The following is a 21,389-nucleotide window of genomic DNA, read 5'->3' as shown; positions in this document are numbered from 1 at the left end:
AATTGCACTTATTTTAAATAATAATTGGAAAAAGAAAACAAAATATACCCAGAAGTTACACAAAGTATCAGGGATAACAACACCAACAGCTGAACATGTTAATTATACTGTGTCAGCTTATTCTGCCCATTTGTTGGCTTGCCTTCTGACTGAAGATAAACAGTCTGCAGAGAATACCTAAAGCAAATTAGAGGGTCCTTACTTTCAGTAGCGCAATGTAATAACCTGTATAGCATGTTGGATGATGCTTAAATTTACACTGACACCTGCAACAGTTGCAGTTCAGTTGCCATCTAATATTACAAGCAATAATTCATTTTCATAATTTTAATTACTGGGCTTTCATGTGTATTCCTGTGAACACATTTGCACATCATACTAATGACAATTTTGGCGTAGAATTTCAGCATTAGGAAAAACATTTAATGCATTCAGCAAAGCAGTTTCCATACAAGCTGAATGATAATGAATAATGAGCTATGTGACTACAACTCACATGGGTTTTCAGTCAATATGCAATTACATTACATAAGGACAGAAATAATTACATAGTCCTTCCACTTGAAATAGAATCACAAAATATTGCGATGATTAATTAATGAAGACAGCTGCATATGTGCTGATACGTATATAGGGAAAACAAGCCATTCCGTCAACAAAGAATACTTCTTAAAGTAATGACAAAAATTGCAAAGTGAGCTTTTCAAGAAATGTCAATTCTTTTTAGCACTAAACATCGTCATTGAGTTTTGATCACGTGGTAACAATCCGGGTAAGAATTGACAGTCAGGTGACTGTGAGCGGTTATACTTCGCAGTGACCTTGGATAATAACACATTAAATACAACATCTGCACATGTTTTTCTTACAGTTTGTGCTGGTTATGTAGGTACTCTGCACACACTGCTAAATATAGTCGCTCACAGTCGTGTTTTCACCTTATAAGTATTAGCACACATGCAGCTATCTTCGTTAATTAATCATCACGATATTTTGCGATTCAATTTCAAAGTGTCGAGGACATAAAGATACATACTTACGATTGAAATAAGCAGACAATTGCAACTGTTTCAATATCCCTTGCTACTTTTGATCAGCCATCATAAGAGAGGCACAAGACAGGACCAGCAAATAGTGAGTGAGTATAGTTTTACGTCGCTTTTAGCAATATTCCAGCAATATCACGCCGGGTGACACCAGAATTGGGCTTCACACATTGCGCCCATGTCGGGAATCGAAACTCGGGTCTTCGGCCCGACGAGTGAACACTTTAACCACTAGGCTGCCCGACCGCCCCTGGACCAGCAAATAGCAACTGACAGACAAATACATATGTCTGGAATTGTTACCAAGTATTCACATGGCAATTCACGATCTGCTCTTACCATGAGTAACATTGTAAAATAGGACTAGATATCAGCATAGAGCAACAGACAATTGACAGTTGGTATATTGTTAGTTGCATCTAACATGTCTAAAGCAGAGCATACATGCTTTCTTTATATTGATGAAGTTCAAATAGATCTTACCTACAACATGTACAATAATTGTGCCTAAAATAATCAGATAATTGAGGAAAATAAATTGATTTTGTTCAACTGTGTCTACACAAACAATCATTGAATTCATGGTGTCAAGACTCCTGTCAAGATTATGACACCTGTTGACAGGGTCACTTAGTCAAGACACACTCCAATGTGGTGTAGCTCATGGAATAGTTAAGCTACATATAAAATTCACATAGAATTACAGGAAAAATACAGTGTCAAGAGGTGTTACAACATTATAATTGACTAACCTCTAAGGAATTTCACATGACCCAACTTGGATCCAAAATATTACATGTCCGAAATTAATAAGCGTATTACATGTCAAATCATTGAGACAAAATCTGCCTTAGACGACTTGGCCACCAGTCCCCCCAGGATACAATGAACACAGTAAGCAAGGTCACCCTTGATAACCATCAAATCTTCTATATACAACATAGCTGCATGTACACTGATAATCGAGCCTTATCGTCCAGTAATTCCTAATGTAGTCTCTAGCAGGATAGGACAGTTTAAAATTACATCTGAAAATATCAGCCTAAAGTTTGCAGAGACAATACAGCTGCCATAGGCTTCGTGAACAGGTGCTTGTGACAGAAACCATGTTTCTAATTCTACTGACAATCCTGCCATACCATGTTCACATATCTGCTACATGCCATCTTGCACATAAATATATGCAGATACTGATAACAAGGTTGATAGCTGTGCCATTAACTGAAGTGACTAATTGTTGCTATGGCTGCTTGTTTAAAGTCAGATCACAATTTATTTAACACTCTTACATGACACCAATATAATGATTCATTAAAGAAGAAAAAAAATCATTCAATATAAATGAAAAATAAAAAGAATGCCTTTGGTTTTAGACCAGAATTTGTAATAAAATACTGGAGTCATGGGGAGAGACGAATAATATTACTGTCAGAAATATTCCAGCTGTATACCAATGCAACCTGTAAGTAGTTTACTCTGGACCAAGCAAAACGCTAAATGAATACATGAGCAAGCAATCCACCTCATCCAACAGCTTGACCACCCACTCCAGTATAATCATTGCCAAGCGACAAGCTATGGGGTGCTGTGGACCTGTCCTAACCTGGCTTCTCATAGACTTATGGTATACAGGTATCCCAACTTACAGTTAATGGCAAGATGTAGTATGCATCAAATGCAATGAGGAGACACACTATGGCCGTCACGAAGTAGTAGATGGCTGCAGTCCTGGTGTTTGGCGAAACTATCAACAAAAAGAACATTGTCAAGTAAGCATTATTTGTGCCCTACATTAACAATTCATCAGACACTCGATGATAACACATATATTCTTTAGAGGTTAAGATTATAAAGATGTCAATCAAGTATTTATACGGTGTTTTTTTGCTGTGACTTGTCAGTCGACAAGAAAGACAACTCAAATTCCAGTCTTTTGCCATAAGAATGTTGAATACCTATTAAATTAAGGGAGCAGAATGTACATGCTTTGATCCCATGGATGTGACATCCGGAAAGGTGCCAAAAGATAGTATGTGTTGTTACCCTACATGCTGCTCAGTAATAACAGGATAAAGCAAGGACTGGTCAAATCAGAGTCAGTTTTATGTGTCTGAGTTGGATATCCATGTTAACTCTGGCATGGGATCTCAGTGTGTTGGCCTAGTACAAGCAGCAACACATACACATGCAGGCATAACTATAGAAGTGAAATAATCTTGAAGACAATGTCAAATCCAGCATTAGAAATTGGCACTAGTCCTGTAGTCCTTACCAAACTGCCCAATAGTAAAGGTATTCTAAGGACAAGTAGAAATTGGCCCATTTTAGGGATTTTGCTATATGTTATCATTATAAGGACTAGTGGACAAAAACTGTTAGTTTCTAACCCTGAAATCCAATTTCACTTCACATCACCCATTAAACTATTGTATTCAGACTTGATATTACGTATCAGTCAGTTAGATGATCTCTTATATGTACTTACTGACAATGGATATAATATTGAACACAGCAACTAAAGTTCCAGATAAATTCTGAAAAGAAGACAAAACAAATTCTAATTAGGTATGCAAGGCAACCAAAGGTGTAGGCACTATTTTAGCCCTAAAAATCATATCTTTTTTATCATGCAGTGTTAACAATTATTTTAAAAGGTACGCCTAGACAGATTGAGGCATGATTAATTGATAGTAGCCTGTCCACCCTCACATTTGTACCACCAACTCTCACAAAATACTTTTCAGACAACATAGTATTTAACTAAAGGGCCTAAAAGTTAATTCTTCAGTACTTACATTTCCAAGGACGATGGCGTTTGTGAATCTCATGGGCAGATTAGCTGCTACACCATACATACTGTTCTGGTATATGCCACATGCCACTGAAAGATAAAACAAAAACACCACACATAAATATAGTATCAAAAACAATAATACAGTTGGCTATGTTTGTAAAGGGGAGTAACTCTTACAACCTTGTTGCTGCAATATGGGCAGAGATTGTTTCAGTTCAATTTCAGGTGAAAAATTGAAATCCTACTATGAATATACTGTAAACAGTTTTATTTCTGCGCCGTTAAAATATTGCGAATACCACACCAAAGACAACACTGCGACGAGATATTTTTGCGAGTTGCCGTGTTGAGATGACCCCTCGATTACCAAACAATAGACAGCTTCTCTCCGAAGCTAGTTAATCTGAGTTGGCCGGAAAGTTGACCAGTGTACTGAAACCGATTCACGCAAGATGGCTTGTTTCCTGTGTGGACAAAATTGCAAAGGACACTGACGCAATCAAGCGAGGTTGGAAGAAGGCAGGATTACTGTGAGGTAACAGTGACACTAATTGGTCTGTTTACACTGTCATTTGTGATGTATTGTGTGACCATTCTGCATTCATTTGTGTTTTTAACTTATAGAGTAACTTGTGGTTCTGGTTGATTATTTCAACATTTGATGACGTGTTGCAATGAATAAAGTATGTATGTATTATTTATACTTATTTTTGCGTTTTTAATTTTTGCGATTGAGTCTCGTTCGCAAAACTCGCCACATTGTAAGTTAAAGAAGCATACAGAATTAAACAGTCATCAAAATTATTTCATCAGTGAAACCATGCAATTGGTCTCCCAATCCTGTAAGTATACAAAAAGTGGGATTATATTGAAACAAAAACCAACCAAGAATATGTTTGCCAAATGAATCACCATAATTAATACAGACAATCTTAATAAGTAATTTTAAGGACAGGTGGCCAAGTCGTATCATACTGACAGATATGCAATGGTTCCTGTCCATGACATTTTAGTCTCTTTCATCTGACATGTCTAATGAAGTGAGTGAGTGAGTGAGTGAGTTGGGTTTAATGCTGCTTTTAACAATATTCCAGTTATAACGCGGCGTGTCAGCTTAATGTGGGAGGAAAGCCCGAAGAGATGCAGGTCTCAGACGTTTAACCACTTCGGTGAAACCCACGAGTCCGGGTATGGTGCTGACAAACCTAGAAACATAATCGGGGCGACCAGGATTCGAACCCACAATCATAGGTTGTTTCTGGCGTGCCCTAGGGACGCAACTCTGCACAGCGAATCGTGGCGCCTTAGACGACTGGGCTACCCGTGCCCCCTGTCTAATGAAGAGAGGGTAACGATATTGAGCATGTTGAGACTACTTGTCTCATTACAAATTAGTGTGCATGATATGTTGCTGTCACTACAGTTAACATGGTACAAATGTTTGTGTTAAAGAACACTAAAGATCAACTTACTGTTTAAAACTGCTACAGATGCCATAGTCACCCAGAAGAAAAGCTCAGGCCCTGTCACAAACACACATTTATTAATATGAATATATTTATAACATAATATATTTTATATTGAATGTCCAACGATAAAACATATACATCACAGATGGAATATGCAAATATGGCCTCAAAATGGTCCCAAAAGATTTATATTGGAATAATGTACAGTTTTCCTGTTTTATTGGTGCAGTGATTATGGAAAGGATATTAAATAACGTAAACAGTTCCAAAACAGGACTTCTGACAGACAACATGCAATGATAAATAGTACAGAAGAGCTTGTTACCCAGGGCTAGTGAGTGAGCGAGTAAGTAAGTAAGTATGGTTTCAGGCCCCTTTTAGCAATATTCCAGCAATATCACGGCGGAGGACATCAGAAATGGGATTCACACATTCTACCCATGTAGGGAATGGAACACGGGTCTTCGGTGTGATGAGCAAACACCTTAACCACTGGGCTACCCCACTTGCCCCTCTCCCATAACTAAAAATAATAAACTTGCTGAACAAGCAAAATGGAGAACTCTACTTATTCCCTGTAAGGATAAGTAGATAAAGGAAAATATATTGTTACTTACAAGCAAAGGTATCTATCATAGCCAGCACCACAGTAACAATGAAGACACACACCATGATTAGAAGGCTGAGAACTATACGCAGACTTGGACTGCCGCTGGGGAAAATAAATATATCTCAATAAGATTCAATTCTATGTGTTTACACTTTACAGTAAACGACAATGCTCTAGTTACATACCAGGGATTTATCTAGACCTGATAAGAGGTCAATATGTAGCCAAGTCTGAAAGCAAATATCAGCCATAATTCCCAAATTGGGATTAAACAGTTCCCAATTCATGCTGTTTTAGTTATAACTATTTCACTGACAGCACTGACTAACAGCACCAATATAGAAGAGGCTTTAATGCTTAGTTTAACATTATTGTATTAAATGCTATGTTTAAATTCAATGTTAAAATACCTCTGAATTTAGGAACATAAAAACATTAAGAAAAACCCAATTTGAACAAAATAACAATATTTCCAATTTGTCTGCCAGGGGCACTTAGTTTGGAATCCTAGATAAATCCCTAAACATGCCAAATATCTCCCATCATGGTTGGAAGTGAGGCAAAGATTGTAAACAAATTATAACATAAAAGGAACATTTCAAGACCTATAAAATCCATTATTATACAATACAGGCAATAATAGAATTGAAATAAATTATATTCTGGTATCATCTACCGTGTATTAGGTAATGATTAGGCTTCTAATTGTTATAGTGAGATAGACATGGTAACTGTGAAAGCTTTTTCCTTGAGATCCAACAATAACAATTCTGGGCCACAGTATCATCAAACACATGTCTAATACACACCAGATGTTGTCTAGGTATACAATGTTTCTTAACTAGGGAACTGCTGGTCATGACAATGTTTATTTTAAAGTGTCTTGTTCTAGTCGGCAGCAGAGTCCCTTTACCATATTATTTTCTCTTTTGCCAATCCCTTACTGTATTTCTATAGCCCTAAATGTAGCAAGTCTAGATTTTCCACAGGTTCTGAATCTCCCATCTCATTGGGGCTCCTTTTCAATTTACATGTAGTTGCTTGTATCTATCAAACTTATATATTTTCAGGGACTAAGCAATAGTCTAGCAAACATGGGGCTGCATCTAATCCTGAATGTTAAAATTGTCTTGCTGTACCGGTTTACAGCACAAACAAATCTGGCACAATACTCCTTCGTAGTGGATCCTGAGATAGAGACCTCTTCCTGAGGCCAAAATTACTGACTGAACTAATTCCCTAACAACTTCTGTCAAGGAAAGGAGATGGCACTTTTGGGGCTCTAGCATCATGCCAAATTATACAAGGCAGTCAATAATATCATCATGATGTTTAGTAAAGGTACCAGTCTGTGCCTAAAACTTTTGAGTCTGCAAGCACGAACCTGTCACTTAACATCACTAAATCTTAGTGTTAATGTATGGACTTATATTTGTATTGCTTACAAGAGAAATTTTACAAGACTCAGGGCTTCAGAATAGTGGCTGAGATCAAAGACTGAGGTACGCATCAGGTCTGCATTGTTCTACTTGTTGCATACTGGTAGTAGTACAAGAAGCACAAGTGTTACCTTCCACACTGACAGAAGAGGTTGAACGCACTCATCAATACATTGGGCACCTGTGAGAAGATTCCTACATAGCTCATGAAGTTCTTGCTGTACTCAGCTACTCTGTCATTTGAGGTCTCGGTCGAATTCAACTTGAAATTCTCAAAATACTGAAAAAGACAAAATAATGTATAATTTTTATACTTTCCAAATGAACTGTAAGTGTAGCCATTTAAGTGATAATAAATTTGCTTCTGCGAATAACATGATTAAGTTGCAGGTTATAATCATGTTTGTTTGTTAGTAACGCTGCAACAGTACTTCAGTACTTCATACATAACTAATCACACTAATAGCTGATGTTTTTCATTATGACCCTTACGATGATTACAGGGCCACTAATCTCTGATAAGGAAATATCACGTGCTGTCTGTGGGGTTTGGGCTTATATGTGGTCAGTTATATGTGGAGAAATTCCACCTGAGAGAGTACATACAGCAAAAAAAATCAAGGTTTTCTGAAAACTATTGTGAATTAAGCTTAAACGCAAAACACATGAACATGATGAACAAAAAGAATATATTCATATCATAAATAAGAATACATTTTGGGGGCCAGCATGGTCACCAGTTGACAGTACTCTAGGTTTCGTTTCCTACTATTGAAAATGTGATGGCACATGCTCTACGGTAATTCCAAAGAAACTTGGACGCAGCTCTTTCCAAACACCCAAATATATCTCAGCATACAAAAAAATGTAACAACTTGTAGCACTTACATCTTTGGCATTTATGAACATATTCCAAGGCATCAGGATTCCTATTCCATGAATAACCATTATAATGTATACCAGGAAAAACCTGTAACAAAACAAAGTTCATATATAATACAGTGTTCACTCATTATTGCGCCCTTCAATATAGCGCTAACTCGGTTATAGCGCATGGTAAAGCATGGCTCCTAAAATTTACAAACATTTTCAAGAAACTCAAGTTTTCCAATGACACGATGTTTTCCTCCATCTCAGAAAACATTATCAGCTGATCACCGCAATCAGGTAACACCGGAAATACCAGTCAACAAATCCAAACTGAAACACGCAATTGAATCCTATTATTATAATATCTGGTAATAAAAAAAAATGTTCATTGTTTATCTGGACTAATGTTTGCAATATATATGTTTTAATTATATTCAAAATTTCATTCAATAATTATAATAATCATGATAATGTTTACAATAATTTCAGCAAAATCGTATCCGAAGTGATCAGTGGATCGCACAACTCACCGTTATTAACAACAACCACTGTCAGATTACCGCTATCTGGCTATTGACGCCTTGAAACGAACTAGTTGCAAGAGAATGGTTACACATACCATAAATGCCGTACCATGACTCGCTAAAAGTCATATTTGAGGCAGTTTGACAATTAAATGTTACCATAAAGTTTTCGAAATCGAAATACATGTTGCGCAGGAAGTCCCTAGGGTGACTGGTCAAAATCGTTCCATACGTCAAAAAATATCCTGCATACAATCTGCCTTTGAGAGCAGGAAATACATTTTAAATGGTAAATCATCATGTCTAGTGATGTTTTATATCAAATTTCATACTTTTATTGGCCAAGTTTGTTATAGATCTACCTGCGATGTGTTGGTTTTTTTGAAAGCGCATATTATACTCGATAAATCTTTTTTTACTCTATGAATCATAAATAACTTCTATTCTAATCTTTTTGGAAACTCTGAAATGTGCAACGTAGATCGTGTTAGGTAGGCAGAGCATGTATACGGTTTTGTTGGTCATCTACCACCTACGACTCGACCTTGAACCACTGATCATCTATAACGCTCATCAATTATTTGGACCCCGAAGGTAGCGTTGTAGCAAGGGATCACTGTAATTATGTAGTTATGAAAACGTCACTTGATCATGTTGATGATATATTTGGCTTCAACAATAGTGAGTGAGTGAGTGAGTGAGTGAGTGAGTGAGTGAGTGAGTGAGTTGGGTTTAACAAGACTAAAGAATAAATGAATATCTTCTGATAAATACTTCTGAATTAATTTTTACTTTCTATCAAGTAATCTGGTCGTGTAAATTGTTTTTCAGAAGCTGGAAACTTTGTTCAAGCCGTTTCCATTTAAGATCAAAGCAGAAAGAAGAAATGCATAGTGGGAGATAGGATAAGTTTAAAAATAAACAGCTTGTTTGGCTGGTGTTTCAATGGCAGATATCAATAACATTGTTTTCCACAAACAAATCAATTGAATAACCTGTCAGTTTCAGCCTACCTGTCTGATGGCTGCTGTTTTTCTAGTTCTTCCACTTTAGTCTGAAGACGGAAGTTGAGTTCATCTGGGTTGCGATCCGTTGCCTCCCAACCAGGGTCCAGTTTTACTGGAGGGGGTAGGAAACGAAGTCGCTCCTCTGAGGTGCCACCATCTGAAAACATTTCACATTTCTATTGAGTCTTCTTTCAAGTTGACAACATCATGATGATCAGCAGCTGATCATGGCAAGCAACTTTGCATGTTATTCATGCAACTCTCGTCACTATGTCAGAAATAATGACGATGTGACGTTGTGGCGTGAAACTCACTCACTCATTTAGTTGTCTACATGGTCTATAAAATTTTGAAGCAGGATTAATACTTAAATGCTGTGGTAACCACGTCAGGGTATCATGACACACAATCAACCAAGTCACTGATCCTGACAACCCGACCCATTTTTTCGCTTCTTATGACAAGCATAGGTTGCTGAGAACCTATTCTCACCAAGATTCTCTACAGGGTCTTGCTATCATGGCTATTACAATGACTACATGCCCCTACTAAGTGAACTGTTACAACAGGCATGGGATACTGGGAAACTGGGGACCTACTCTAACCTACAGGGCTATAATGAAGACAAGCAATATGTCCGACAGGGTTCCTGTCTAGTAAGCTCTTAATTAATTATTCATGTGTGGTAGTACATGTAGCATGCAGTCTTAATTTGCTTCTTTTCATTAATACCAAAGACGTATGACAAGGGGACATTGTCAATTGCATCTACACCCAGTGACTGAACAGACATGACTGCAAAACACAGGTGGTAAACATGGTAAATGGACAAGTATTAGATTTTGACAGTTTTAGGTGCTCCAGCTAAAACAAGCTTTCTTTAGATTTCCACATCTCTACGCATCATAACTCATTCAGAGTAACTGGAGCGTAAGATTATTTTAAAAGAGGATTACTCCTTGTAATCCAAGTGCCAGTACGTCCCTGTCAAGGCTGAATGTGCCACAAGGCACAACAGGCATTCTTTGGCTTCCAAGGGTAGGCTTCATATATATATTTTGTTTACACATGGTCATTTCCTCCCTGTCTGTAATTACAGGGGTAGAAATGTTGGGGTTTCTTTAAGTATGCCACAAGGTACAACAGGTATTCTTTGGCTTAAAAGGGTAGGCTTCAGATATATATTTTGTTTAAACGTTGGGGTTTCTGTAAGTATGCCACAAGGCACAACAGGCGTTCTTTGGCTTCAGAAGGTAGGCTTCATATATATATTTTGTTTACACATGGTCATTTTCTCCCTGTCTGTAATTACAGGGTCGTTTATTTCTTATATGAGATATCAAAATTATGTACAACCTCTTTAAGGATGTTGATAAAATGTACAAGCTTTAAAAATATTCACCTAAATTTTAATGAAGATGACGCCCTACATAGAATCCAACCTTGGAAATGTCAGACAAATCCATTTTATGAACAGAGGGCTTAAGTTTAATATTTCCTGCATATTCTCACAATCCTCACTTCAATTATCTCTACCTTCTCCGAGTACTGATTGTCATATCTCTCCCACTTCGACATACGGAAATGGGACTTGTCAATTGTCGGGATATTTGACATCCAGAAATATCCAGAAATGCCTCCAGTATTAAATGTTCACTGAACCATGTTAACATTAACTTACAATCTACCTGTCAAGAATGTACAGTTTATATAGCCGATGCATCAAGTACCTGCCTCCAATGCAAGCATTTATTGCTCAACAAGGAAATATGCAATGTTCACCTAACAATGTTACACCTCCAGGTCAAAGGTCTTTTGTAAAGGCAGAAATTAACAGCTAAAAACGCCCTAAACATGCTTACAAATTCAGTAAATAATTGATGATTGACATTCAAATTTGTTTTTAGATACTTGTAAAAGTAAGGAAATATGTGCATTTGCGATGAACATATTTTGTATGAACATGATAAATGATGTTTTCAATTAATGATAAATGCAATATTCAAAGCCATGTCAAAGCAATACAATAATGCCATGAAGGTATTTTCAAAACATTCAAGTCAAAACCTTGTCAACAGGTTCAATATGATCAAGACAAGAAAATTTAAGTTCAGGACCTCGTCAACAAGTTAAATATTTAAATAACTGTTAACATGGTTAATGTCATGACTGCAACTATAGTCTTCAACATCATTAGTCTGTGATTTTAGCCAAAAGCCAGAGGCTAGTAAAATATCTTCCGGTCAAGACAGATCTGCATATTCTAGTCCAAGGCGTCAAAAGCGGTAATCTGACCGTGGTTGCTGTCAGTAAGGGTGAGTTGTGCGATCAATATGGAATGAAATTTAGAATAAAACTGAGAAAAATACATTACAAACATAAGTCCAGATATACAATGAACACGATTTTATAACTGGATAGCATAATAATGGGATTGCATATTTCAGTTCAGATTTTTTTACTGGTATTTCCGTTTTTTGAGATAAAATTGAGTTTATTAAAAATGTAAGTCAATTTTGGGCGCCAATTGTTACCGCGTGCTATAACCTGAGGTATTGAAGGGCGGAATAGCGACAGAACAATATATATGCTATGAAAGTGACACTTGAGTTTATTGTTTTTGTTCATACATCCAGCACCTCAGATATGAGGTGGGCGTGACCAAAATGCAAATGTCCAATTGGCAAAAAAATATTTCTGGATCTCTGACTCAGACTAAAATCTACTGAAAATAATGCCAAAATACAAACTGGGAAAGTAGACTCAAAAGCTTTTGCCACAGACTGCATTATTGGTAATGCAAAATCAGTTATTCAATCTCACCTGGTGTGCCATTTCGGTTTGGTGAATTTTTCCACGGATTCGCATACAGACTGTTGGTGACAACATGAGTGCCCTCTTCGTCCCCACCCCGTTTTCCGAAAGTTGAGAGGGGGAGTGATTCCCCTTGTGCTCTGTTGCGTGACGTCATGGCTAATGATAATTATATCCTGAACAAAGATCAGCTTCCACTACAGTTCCATCACAGCATACATCTGAAAATACAATACAGTCAGGTTTTCAGGTCATTTCAAAATTCCAAACCAAGTTCACCCTGAAATGACAGTTGTGACAAAGCACTTAAAACATGCACAAACTGAAGGGAAAGTGACATGTCACTGAATAATCATCTTAACAAGTAAGAGCTGTTTTTATCAATCAATAATACCCTTACCTTGTGTACGCTATTCTCACTGGTTAGACATGATACAATTGTCATATGATTGATATGCAACAATTAAAATTGTAAGGCTCTTGACATGATCAATGATGATTGACGCAGGAATCTAGCATGCTTAACACATTTTTTTCCATAAATTTTGTATCAAAAATAGCATGTCTGCTAGCAAGGACAGTGATTTACTTTAATTTTTTTTTTCAAAAGTGGGATTTTTGAACATTGTAATTTAAGATTGAATTCAATTCAATGACATAAAACTAAGCATTAAAACCTGTTTCTCTCGCTTTGTCCTTTTATCAGTGAAATATGGTATACCTCTACAACAAAGCCATAAAATTAGTTGTAAGTTATATATATTCAAAATAATCTTAATCTCTATAACAGTGAAATTTAAAATTCTAATCCTGGAATGATTAATGACATTTGCTGCAGACTTGGTGCCGAATATCAGCTTCTGAGCAGGCCTCAATGTGATACAATTTGTATCCACATACGGTAATCTTATTTCATAATTTGATATTCTTTCTTTTGCAGGTGAAACAACCCTGAATCATTTGTTTTTAAATTTCAGGGATCGAAGATGGGATATTGTAGGGCAGAAACATACAGGCTATAGGGCACTGTGAATGTTACGCTAACTATAGCCAACCTGGACATACTAGAGAATCTGTGTAGTCTGATCATTGAACTGTTTCTGTTATTATTGATGTGTTTTACACCAAAGAAAATTGTAATGTAATGAATTTTGATACTGGGGTTGTAAATCGATGTGGCCTCACATCGGGAAACAACAATGTATCGCTTACACCACTAGTCCAATCATAACCCTTACTTTTTTTCTGAAAGTAAAATATTTTGGTGAACCCCAGATTCAAATATGACAGAACTAAACCCCAAGTACTCTGATGACAAAAGAATGATAAGGAAATCATGGTGATATGAGTTACACTGCCTCGGAGTCTTCACTCAGCTCAGGGCTAAAAGTAACAATGATTAAACCTGCATCAAAGAGTGTCACAAAACATGCAAAAGGTGTAATCATGGTCATTAGGGCTGTGTATTGACCTGGATTTTTTATTGCAATATATTGCCATACCTTAACCTGTATTGAGATAAGTATTGCAATATATTGCCAATTTACATTTTGTATCCCTGGGCAACAATCAAGGGAGATAAATGGTCTCATGGAAGCGCAAGCTCCTTCCAAACGTGTGACACCTTTGTTATACTCTCGGTATAGAGAGCCCCCCGGATGGGCTATTGTTGTGATGTGTACATGCTAAAAAGATCAGAGGCAAGTTGTATCAGAAAGATACTATTTCCCATCTCCATATTGATAAGGAACACATAAACATACTTATTCATATTAGCCCCAATATATTGCTACAATTACAAACATATCACAATACGTATTGCTGAAGAATATACCAGTGTACCGGTAATACGGCACAGCCTTAATGGTCATGCCGGCACATTTTCATCCAAAAAAAAAGGAGTAGAAATCTAATGCAATAACAATCTTGACCTTCTCGCGGGAGAAACAGCTGTTAATAATTGTAATCAGCAACGGTTCACATCATCAGGTAAGAAATGCATGCATAAATAGTAACAGCTTCGTGGAATGATTGTTTATATAGAGGATTAACCACTGTGTTCGGTTGCTCCCATAACAATATGCCATAAAAAGTAGAGCTCGTAGTTGAAGATTTCCCGTGTTTAGTAACCACTCGGGATTCCCCCCAGCCTCGTTTTCGAATATGCTCAGTAAGACAACTGTACCATAAACAGGTAAAAAGGATCTAGCGAAGACAACTCACACGAATTTTCCGTGACAGGCAAGCCACTTGTTAGCATTCATGTTATGTTTTTTGTTAACTATTAAAAGCTGATGAGGGTAACGTTTTGAGAATTAGTAATGTGATTTGGTATTTGTTAATGGTTTTGGATTTCTCGGCCCATAACTTTATTTGCATTCGTCTCGCCGTGACTTTCATTATCAATGCGCAACACTAAATAGGCCCACATTTTTAGTGTATGTAAATACGTTATTCGTTTATTTGTTCGCTAGAAACAAATGTTATAAACCCAATTAAGAGGAAATTAAATATTTTCTTATATATTGTGAACTATTGTTAACGAAAAACAAGTGCCCAAAGGAACTGTCAGCAGGATTGATCAGGCAAGATTCTATGATTACCAACTCAGGCAACTGATCAGCTGATTACGTCTTCTCAAATGCTTCAATCGATTGTAATATTTTTGGACGAATTTACCTCTTTAATACTAGTTTTACAGTGAATAATTTAATGTGTAAAATGATGAATATTTCATGTAATCTTTTTTAAAATTATTTTTGTTCCTGAACATTGTGAGCCCATGTGTTTTTATGATATAAAAAAAACCTTTTTCAGTGGACAGTTTTTCTTTTGAACATAATATTGAACATCATGACACCAAATGTTACAAAATGAGTCATCTAATTTCCCCATATTTGTGAATGACAAGAAACAATGTGAATTTGACAAGCACAATAATTTTTTGTGTGTGAAACATAATTACATAGGGTAGTATGTAAACAATAAATTATCATTTCAGTAGTTCTACAAATATTTGCATTTTAATACCCTTGTAATTTTACATTGTAATTTTACTGCAACAGTTACCTCCAAACTTTATTCTTTTGTTATTTTATCAGATTAGAAGTTAAGACTTACTGATAAGCTAATTTAAAATTAACATGTTCTTAAAAATTGTTTTTATCTTCATGAAAACAAGACATAATAATAAATATGTATTTTAGTGACCTGTTCATATGTGATTTTTTTTGGCAAAAAGTATTAAAATTTAAATTAGATATGCTAATGTAAAGAAATGGGGTTTATGGTAAAATGTAATAAGAGGACCTCTTGTTGGTCATTTCTTCATCACCCATAAATTTCAGTTTTTCTTTACTTACCATGTTCTGAAAATTTACACATTAGAATAATTTAAGGTCTCTGATTAAAATAGCGACACAACTTTCCACTCCCAGGCAGCCAATTAGATTATGTGAAAAAAATAAACCACTGTAAACCTTGTAATAGGAGAATAATAAATAAAAATACATTTCTTATTTTGTCATATGACCAGTTTATCATCCCAAGAAATGCTAAATAATTATCATTAAAATTAAGCTAGCTATGCATATTGGGACTCTTTATCTGCTATGATAATATAACAATTGCATTTCTAAAGAAGTGGGTTTTTTCAGTAATCATGGAAAATAATAAATCTTTGGTTTAAAGAATATACTTGAGACAAACCTAATTCTACATGTCTTAATACTCTGTATTGTCTGTAAATTCTGAAAATAATTGACTGTGATATTGAGTTTCTACCTAAAACTAATAAAAAATACCAAATAATTATAGGCCAAAATACATTAATTATATTGATCTGGGTAAACTCCACCTGTTGAAAGGGGAAACAACTGCTGTGGTTGAAAAACATCTTGGTCGTGAGATGTACGGTCCGTCCGGCAAAGATTGATCGTTTCCTGCATTAAAATTGAGTATTGCTCTAGATCCAAATTATCTGAGTGTTTATTTTCTTAAAATATGAAATTTAAGTCTCAATTATTTTAATAGATCTATGAAATATGTTTTTGATCGATCAGCTCTAGATCAACACTTTGTTGTAACGTGGCCGAAATTTATGTGGTTGACAGTTGTTTTTTTTAAAAATACCCAACAATATGGTTTGTTTCACTATTTCATCGGTATTTTTACATGAATTAATTAACTGTTTCATGAGCTTTGTTATTAGCCTTGAAAACGCCCAGTAAAGAATGTACCGAAGTTGCTCCCCTGCTCCCGTGATATCGATGCGGTATCTCGCTTCGGTTACCGTTTTCTCATTCTGCAACTGAATCTGGTACATTGGGAAGCCGAAATTCTCTGATATATCTCCACATATCACACCCCTTTTTCCCCCACAAACTGTCTCTCCGTCATCAACTTTCGGCAATGGAAACATTGCCACTACGGTAATATTTTGCCAGCTGGGGATTTCCTGTACTAGACGACCTCGGGTATCCCCGATCCGAAAATAGTGCAGTCAATTATTTTTAGCCAGCCAATCAAAACACGATGACACAACTCTCCACTCTCAGCCAGCCAATCAGATTGGGTGAAAAAAAATAAACCACTGCGAATAAACCACTGCTGGCGATTGAAGATCAAGCCCTGTTATGGGAGAAACCAAGTACATACAACACTTGTACCATACAGTTGTGCAGTAATATCCATTACACAGTGTTTGTGGTGTGACTGCTGTCACAATTAACAATTATTAACAGTGAAACAAGCATATAATTATCCAGTATAACTATTAGCTGTAATCAAGTGCCTGTAATCTGCAACAGAAACTACTACAATGATGCCTGAATCTAGTAATTATCACTTGGCAATTAGAAGTTGGTGTGATGAACAAGGATAATTTCTTCAGTGTAGAATCTTCACCTAACATTGCCACTATTGTAATAAATAAGTTGATAACGAAATCAGTTGACAAAGGTCGTTATACGATACCTGTCGGGATATGCATATTTACGTCAAATTGTGTGAAAACATCATAACCATAAATATTTCAGAGCAGGTTCAAAAGGAAAAGCTAGCTGTAGATACTTGTTTATTGCGGCTCTTTATAGTAGTGAACTTAATTCCAACACAGTTTGCAATTTTTGACTGACAAAAACGCTGGGGCAGTAATGTAATGTCTATTATCGATACGGAAAAAAATGTATCGTGTATCGTATCGATGCATGAAAACTCATGATGCACCGGTGCACCGACATATTGTTACCATGGTTACACCTCTATAATCAATACACCGATGCGCATGAAGTGATATTTGCACTGGTGAACATACCATTTTTAAGAACTTGGTTATTTACTCTCTTGCTGTCAGTCATGTCAGCTGAAATAAATTTCATGTCATGTTAATAAATTAACTGATGTTCTCACAATGGCAAGGTTGAGTGTTAATAACACAGCCCTACTTCACAGCATTTTCACACTGCAACGGCATACTTTTGGTGATCATTTAAAAGAAAGGTGATAAGGTATAGCAAAAGTGAGTTCTGCATTGCAATTAAGTTGTCGAGCCAAATATTTGTGAGCATGTTCTATTGGGACACTATAACTGCAAACACTATCTAAACCCAAGCATAATCACATGATAATGTCATTCCTTTTCCAGAAACCTCAGTTAAGAATGTCCGAGGTGCGACAGCTGGAGCATACATATCAATAAGTATATGTTGACAACATCAGCATTATCCGTCTGAGACTTTAGTCACAAGGTCACATTACCACACTAGCATGCTTGGCTTGAGGACAAATTGAAGCCCAAGACTAGTCAAATTTAGACAGGAGTCTAGTAAGAACAACAAACAAAAGTTCATGTATTAACACTTAAACCTACAGAGATAATACAAATGACAAGTTCTGGACAGTGAAACTAGCATAGTTAGTGTTGTGTAAGAGATCCAGCAATCTCTCTCACATACTGTATTCACTGTATCAAGTACCCTGCTCCAGTAGGTGTCACCTGGCCAATTCCTAGAATAAGCATCCATTCCAAAGGTTGAAAATTTACAGGACAGGACACTTTTCTTGTGTATATAATTGATATTTTCCCTGAAAGTTGCAGCATAGAATTAGAAGCGGTTCTTGTCTTGTAACTATTATCTAAACAGTTTTAGTTTTATTAACATTTGAACTAAGTTTTTTCACTACTGCTTGATCTCGAAAAACAGATTTAACTTCTTGTGTATGGTTTTGATAAGCACCCCCTTTGTCAATTATTAAATGCCTGGGGCACCCATTATGGCAAATATGGTATTATGATTAAATAATCATGGCAATGATAATGCTAACATGAAATAAAGAGTGAATCATTTAAATCTGGTTGAAAATGGTTACCTTGATTCTAAAACTTAAGCTCAAAGCATAACACGCTTCCAAAAAAAGCTACAGTTGTTTGTGAGAAATTGTGACATCTGGATTGACCAGCTTTAATCTATAAACATTTCTTCCTACTATGCCATCTGCTCACAAAGTGCTGAATATTGATTTTGCATTTGGCAGTGCATTGTTAAGCAATAAACATGAGAAACATGTGATTTCCTTCAACTCAATGTGGGAATTCAAACAAGCAATTTCACAAATTGCTGTAAATCACTTTTGTGTTTAAGTGTGGTTGAAGTCTGGGAATGATAAAAGTATGGAGATTGACCGAGCGTGTACTCTTACTTTATGCCACGTGTACTGCTACATTTGGACAATAACTTACAGGTACAAGTAATTAGGAATGATACAGCTATAGAAACTGCCACTACACTACAACATGAAAACCAAACCAAAATTCTTGATTGTTAAATTAGTATTACAATTACCAAAGTTAAAAGTCTTTTTGCAACATCTTTTAAAAATCATAAGGCTTATTGACATAGTTGAGCAAGAGTTAATCCAAAAACCTGAGTGGTGAGTGAGTCATTGTCTTTATTATGTTTATTAACCAACATAACTAGCTGATAACATCAATTTAGTCTGCAAGTACTGGCTTCTAAAACACGTTGAAGTGCAACCCTGAAACCAGTGTTTGTTCATGTCATTTGTTGATATATGAGTATGTAATTTCACAATGACTACAAGTGCGCTGTTGTGACAAAAAAATTGTATTCAACAACACACAAGCTGAAGATTTCACAACAGTTAATCAGGTGAGCTATCAAAATGATTATGCAACAGAACTAACATGAAACCAGTTTGGGACTCATAAATCACAGCAGCATTTGTTCCAAACTAACTTTCACAATTAGGCATGTTAGTTGTAACAAAGAAGAATGTGGTAATGTAAACTGGGAAGGCGTTTCCAGGACATGCACAAACAGAAGCATCATCATACCCACCTTGTCCAAAGTGAATATCCCATAACAAAGCCCCACCTGAAACATGTATCATGAACCATTTTGACTTTACAAAATCAGGTGACAGCTCACTTCAGCAATAGTTATCTATACTCATCATTGATCGCCTGTCAAATGCAGTACAACTTAGTCCTCTTTAGACTCGTGAAGATCTGGGGTAGAATAGGTCTTCAGCAACCCATGCTTGCCATTAAAGGCGACTTTGCTTGTCGTAAAAGGCGACTAATGGGATCGGGTGGTCAGGCTAGCTGACTTGGTTGATGCATGTCATCAATCCCAATGCGTGGATCGATGCTCATGATATCAATCACTGGATTGTCTGGTCCAGACTTGATTATTTACAGACCGCCGTTATATAGCTGGAATATTGCTGAGTGCGGCATTGAACAACTATTAAACAAATAAATAGTCGTCTTTTTTCCTCCAGCTAACATACAATTTGCACTTCCAGTTTAATGCCATGACTTCCAGTTTGGAAAACATGTCCAATGTAAAATAACCCAAGGATGTGGTCACATTAATAAGAAAGTTACATGCAATTCCGGTGTAATGATATAATTCAAGATTGGGTAAAACACACTTCAAATGCAAGACAAATTTAACATAGAAAGTACCATGCCTCTATCTACATGTTAATAAGAAATTTGGTTTAATGACCTTGACCCTTAACGTGAGCCAAACACATGATTTTTTATTTCTAGTTGAAAATATGTGGAAGTTCTTATAAACATTTCACACAAACGCAGGGGTTGCTTCAGTTCACAAAGAAGTCAATCCACCTTAAAAAAAACCATTCCAGTGACCTTTAACTTAAATGAAGGTGGTTCAAAACCTTACCACTTCAATGCCTCATCCGAAGGATGATATAGGCCAAATTTCATCATAATACAATGAAAATATCTCGAGTTGTTGTGAACATAATATACCGGTATTTAGCATTTGACCTTTTGAGTGAATTTTACCTTCAAAATCTGCATGATTAGTTGTACGTACATGTATTTCCAAAACATTCAAAAGAGCAATCCAGCATATTAACTAAACGTGATGACACTCGGTGGAATTCAATGTCACAACAAACATTGCATACGTTACTCACTAAAAGTAGGTCACTATGACCTGTCATCACTTGTCATACATGTATTGAAATAACAAAACTTGTCATCATGAGCATGGTTATAATTGTTAAATGTTTGAGATATAGGGGTCCACAGACATGATAGATCCAAATATCATAGGAGAAAACCTGAACAACCCCCTCAATAACGTACACTGCTATGCATGAACCAACAGTCTTAGGCTTGACGTCATCGAACTGTGATCTGAGATTTTAATTATTTAGACTAGCTTTCGTATCTGCGTTTCAACTTGGAGGAATTAGTGAGTATGGTTTTACGCCGCTTTCAGCAATATCACGGCGGGGGACACCAGAAATGGGCTTCA

The 21,389-nt window shown here is 36.3% G+C and overlaps 1 protein-coding gene across 3 annotated transcripts in view; it reads right to left on the bottom strand.

Annotated features, from left to right (window-relative positions):
- LOC124143900 (equilibrative nucleoside transporter 1-like) overlaps window positions 1-21,389 on the bottom strand; it is a 55,819-nt gene that overhangs the window by 18,465 nt on the left and 15,965 nt on the right. For 2 of the 3 annotated variants that reach the window (XM_048393341.1, XM_046513069.2), the window contains exons 2-10: window positions 12,583-12,794; window positions 9,766-9,916; window positions 8,247-8,328; window positions 7,490-7,638; window positions 5,927-6,021; window positions 5,313-5,363; window positions 3,842-3,927; window positions 3,532-3,580; window positions 2,693-2,790 (exon numbers count right to left, since the gene is read on the bottom strand). In XM_048393341.1, coding sequence (XP_048249298.1) covers window positions 2,693-2,790; window positions 3,532-3,580; window positions 3,842-3,927; window positions 5,313-5,363; window positions 5,927-6,021; window positions 7,490-7,638; window positions 8,247-8,328; window positions 9,766-9,916; window positions 12,583-12,730 — 909 coding nt within the window. In that variant the 5' untranslated portion in view covers window positions 12,731-12,794. Of the gene's footprint in view, window positions 1-2,692; window positions 2,791-3,531; window positions 3,581-3,841; window positions 3,928-5,312; window positions 5,364-5,926; window positions 6,022-7,489; window positions 7,639-8,246; window positions 8,329-9,765; window positions 9,917-12,582; window positions 12,795-19,931; window positions 19,968-21,389 lie in introns of all 3 variants that reach the window. The other variant, XM_046513068.2, reaches the window with a different exon arrangement.

The sequence above is a fragment of the Haliotis rufescens genome, unplaced genomic scaffold (genome assembly GCF_023055435.1).
Source record: "Haliotis rufescens isolate VD_foot unplaced genomic scaffold, xgHalRufe1.0.p SCAF_12, whole genome shotgun sequence".
NCBI classification, from domain to species: Eukaryota; Metazoa; Mollusca; class Gastropoda; order Lepetellida; family Haliotidae; genus Haliotis; species Haliotis rufescens.
This window is presented reverse-complemented; position numbering and strand designations above follow the sequence as displayed.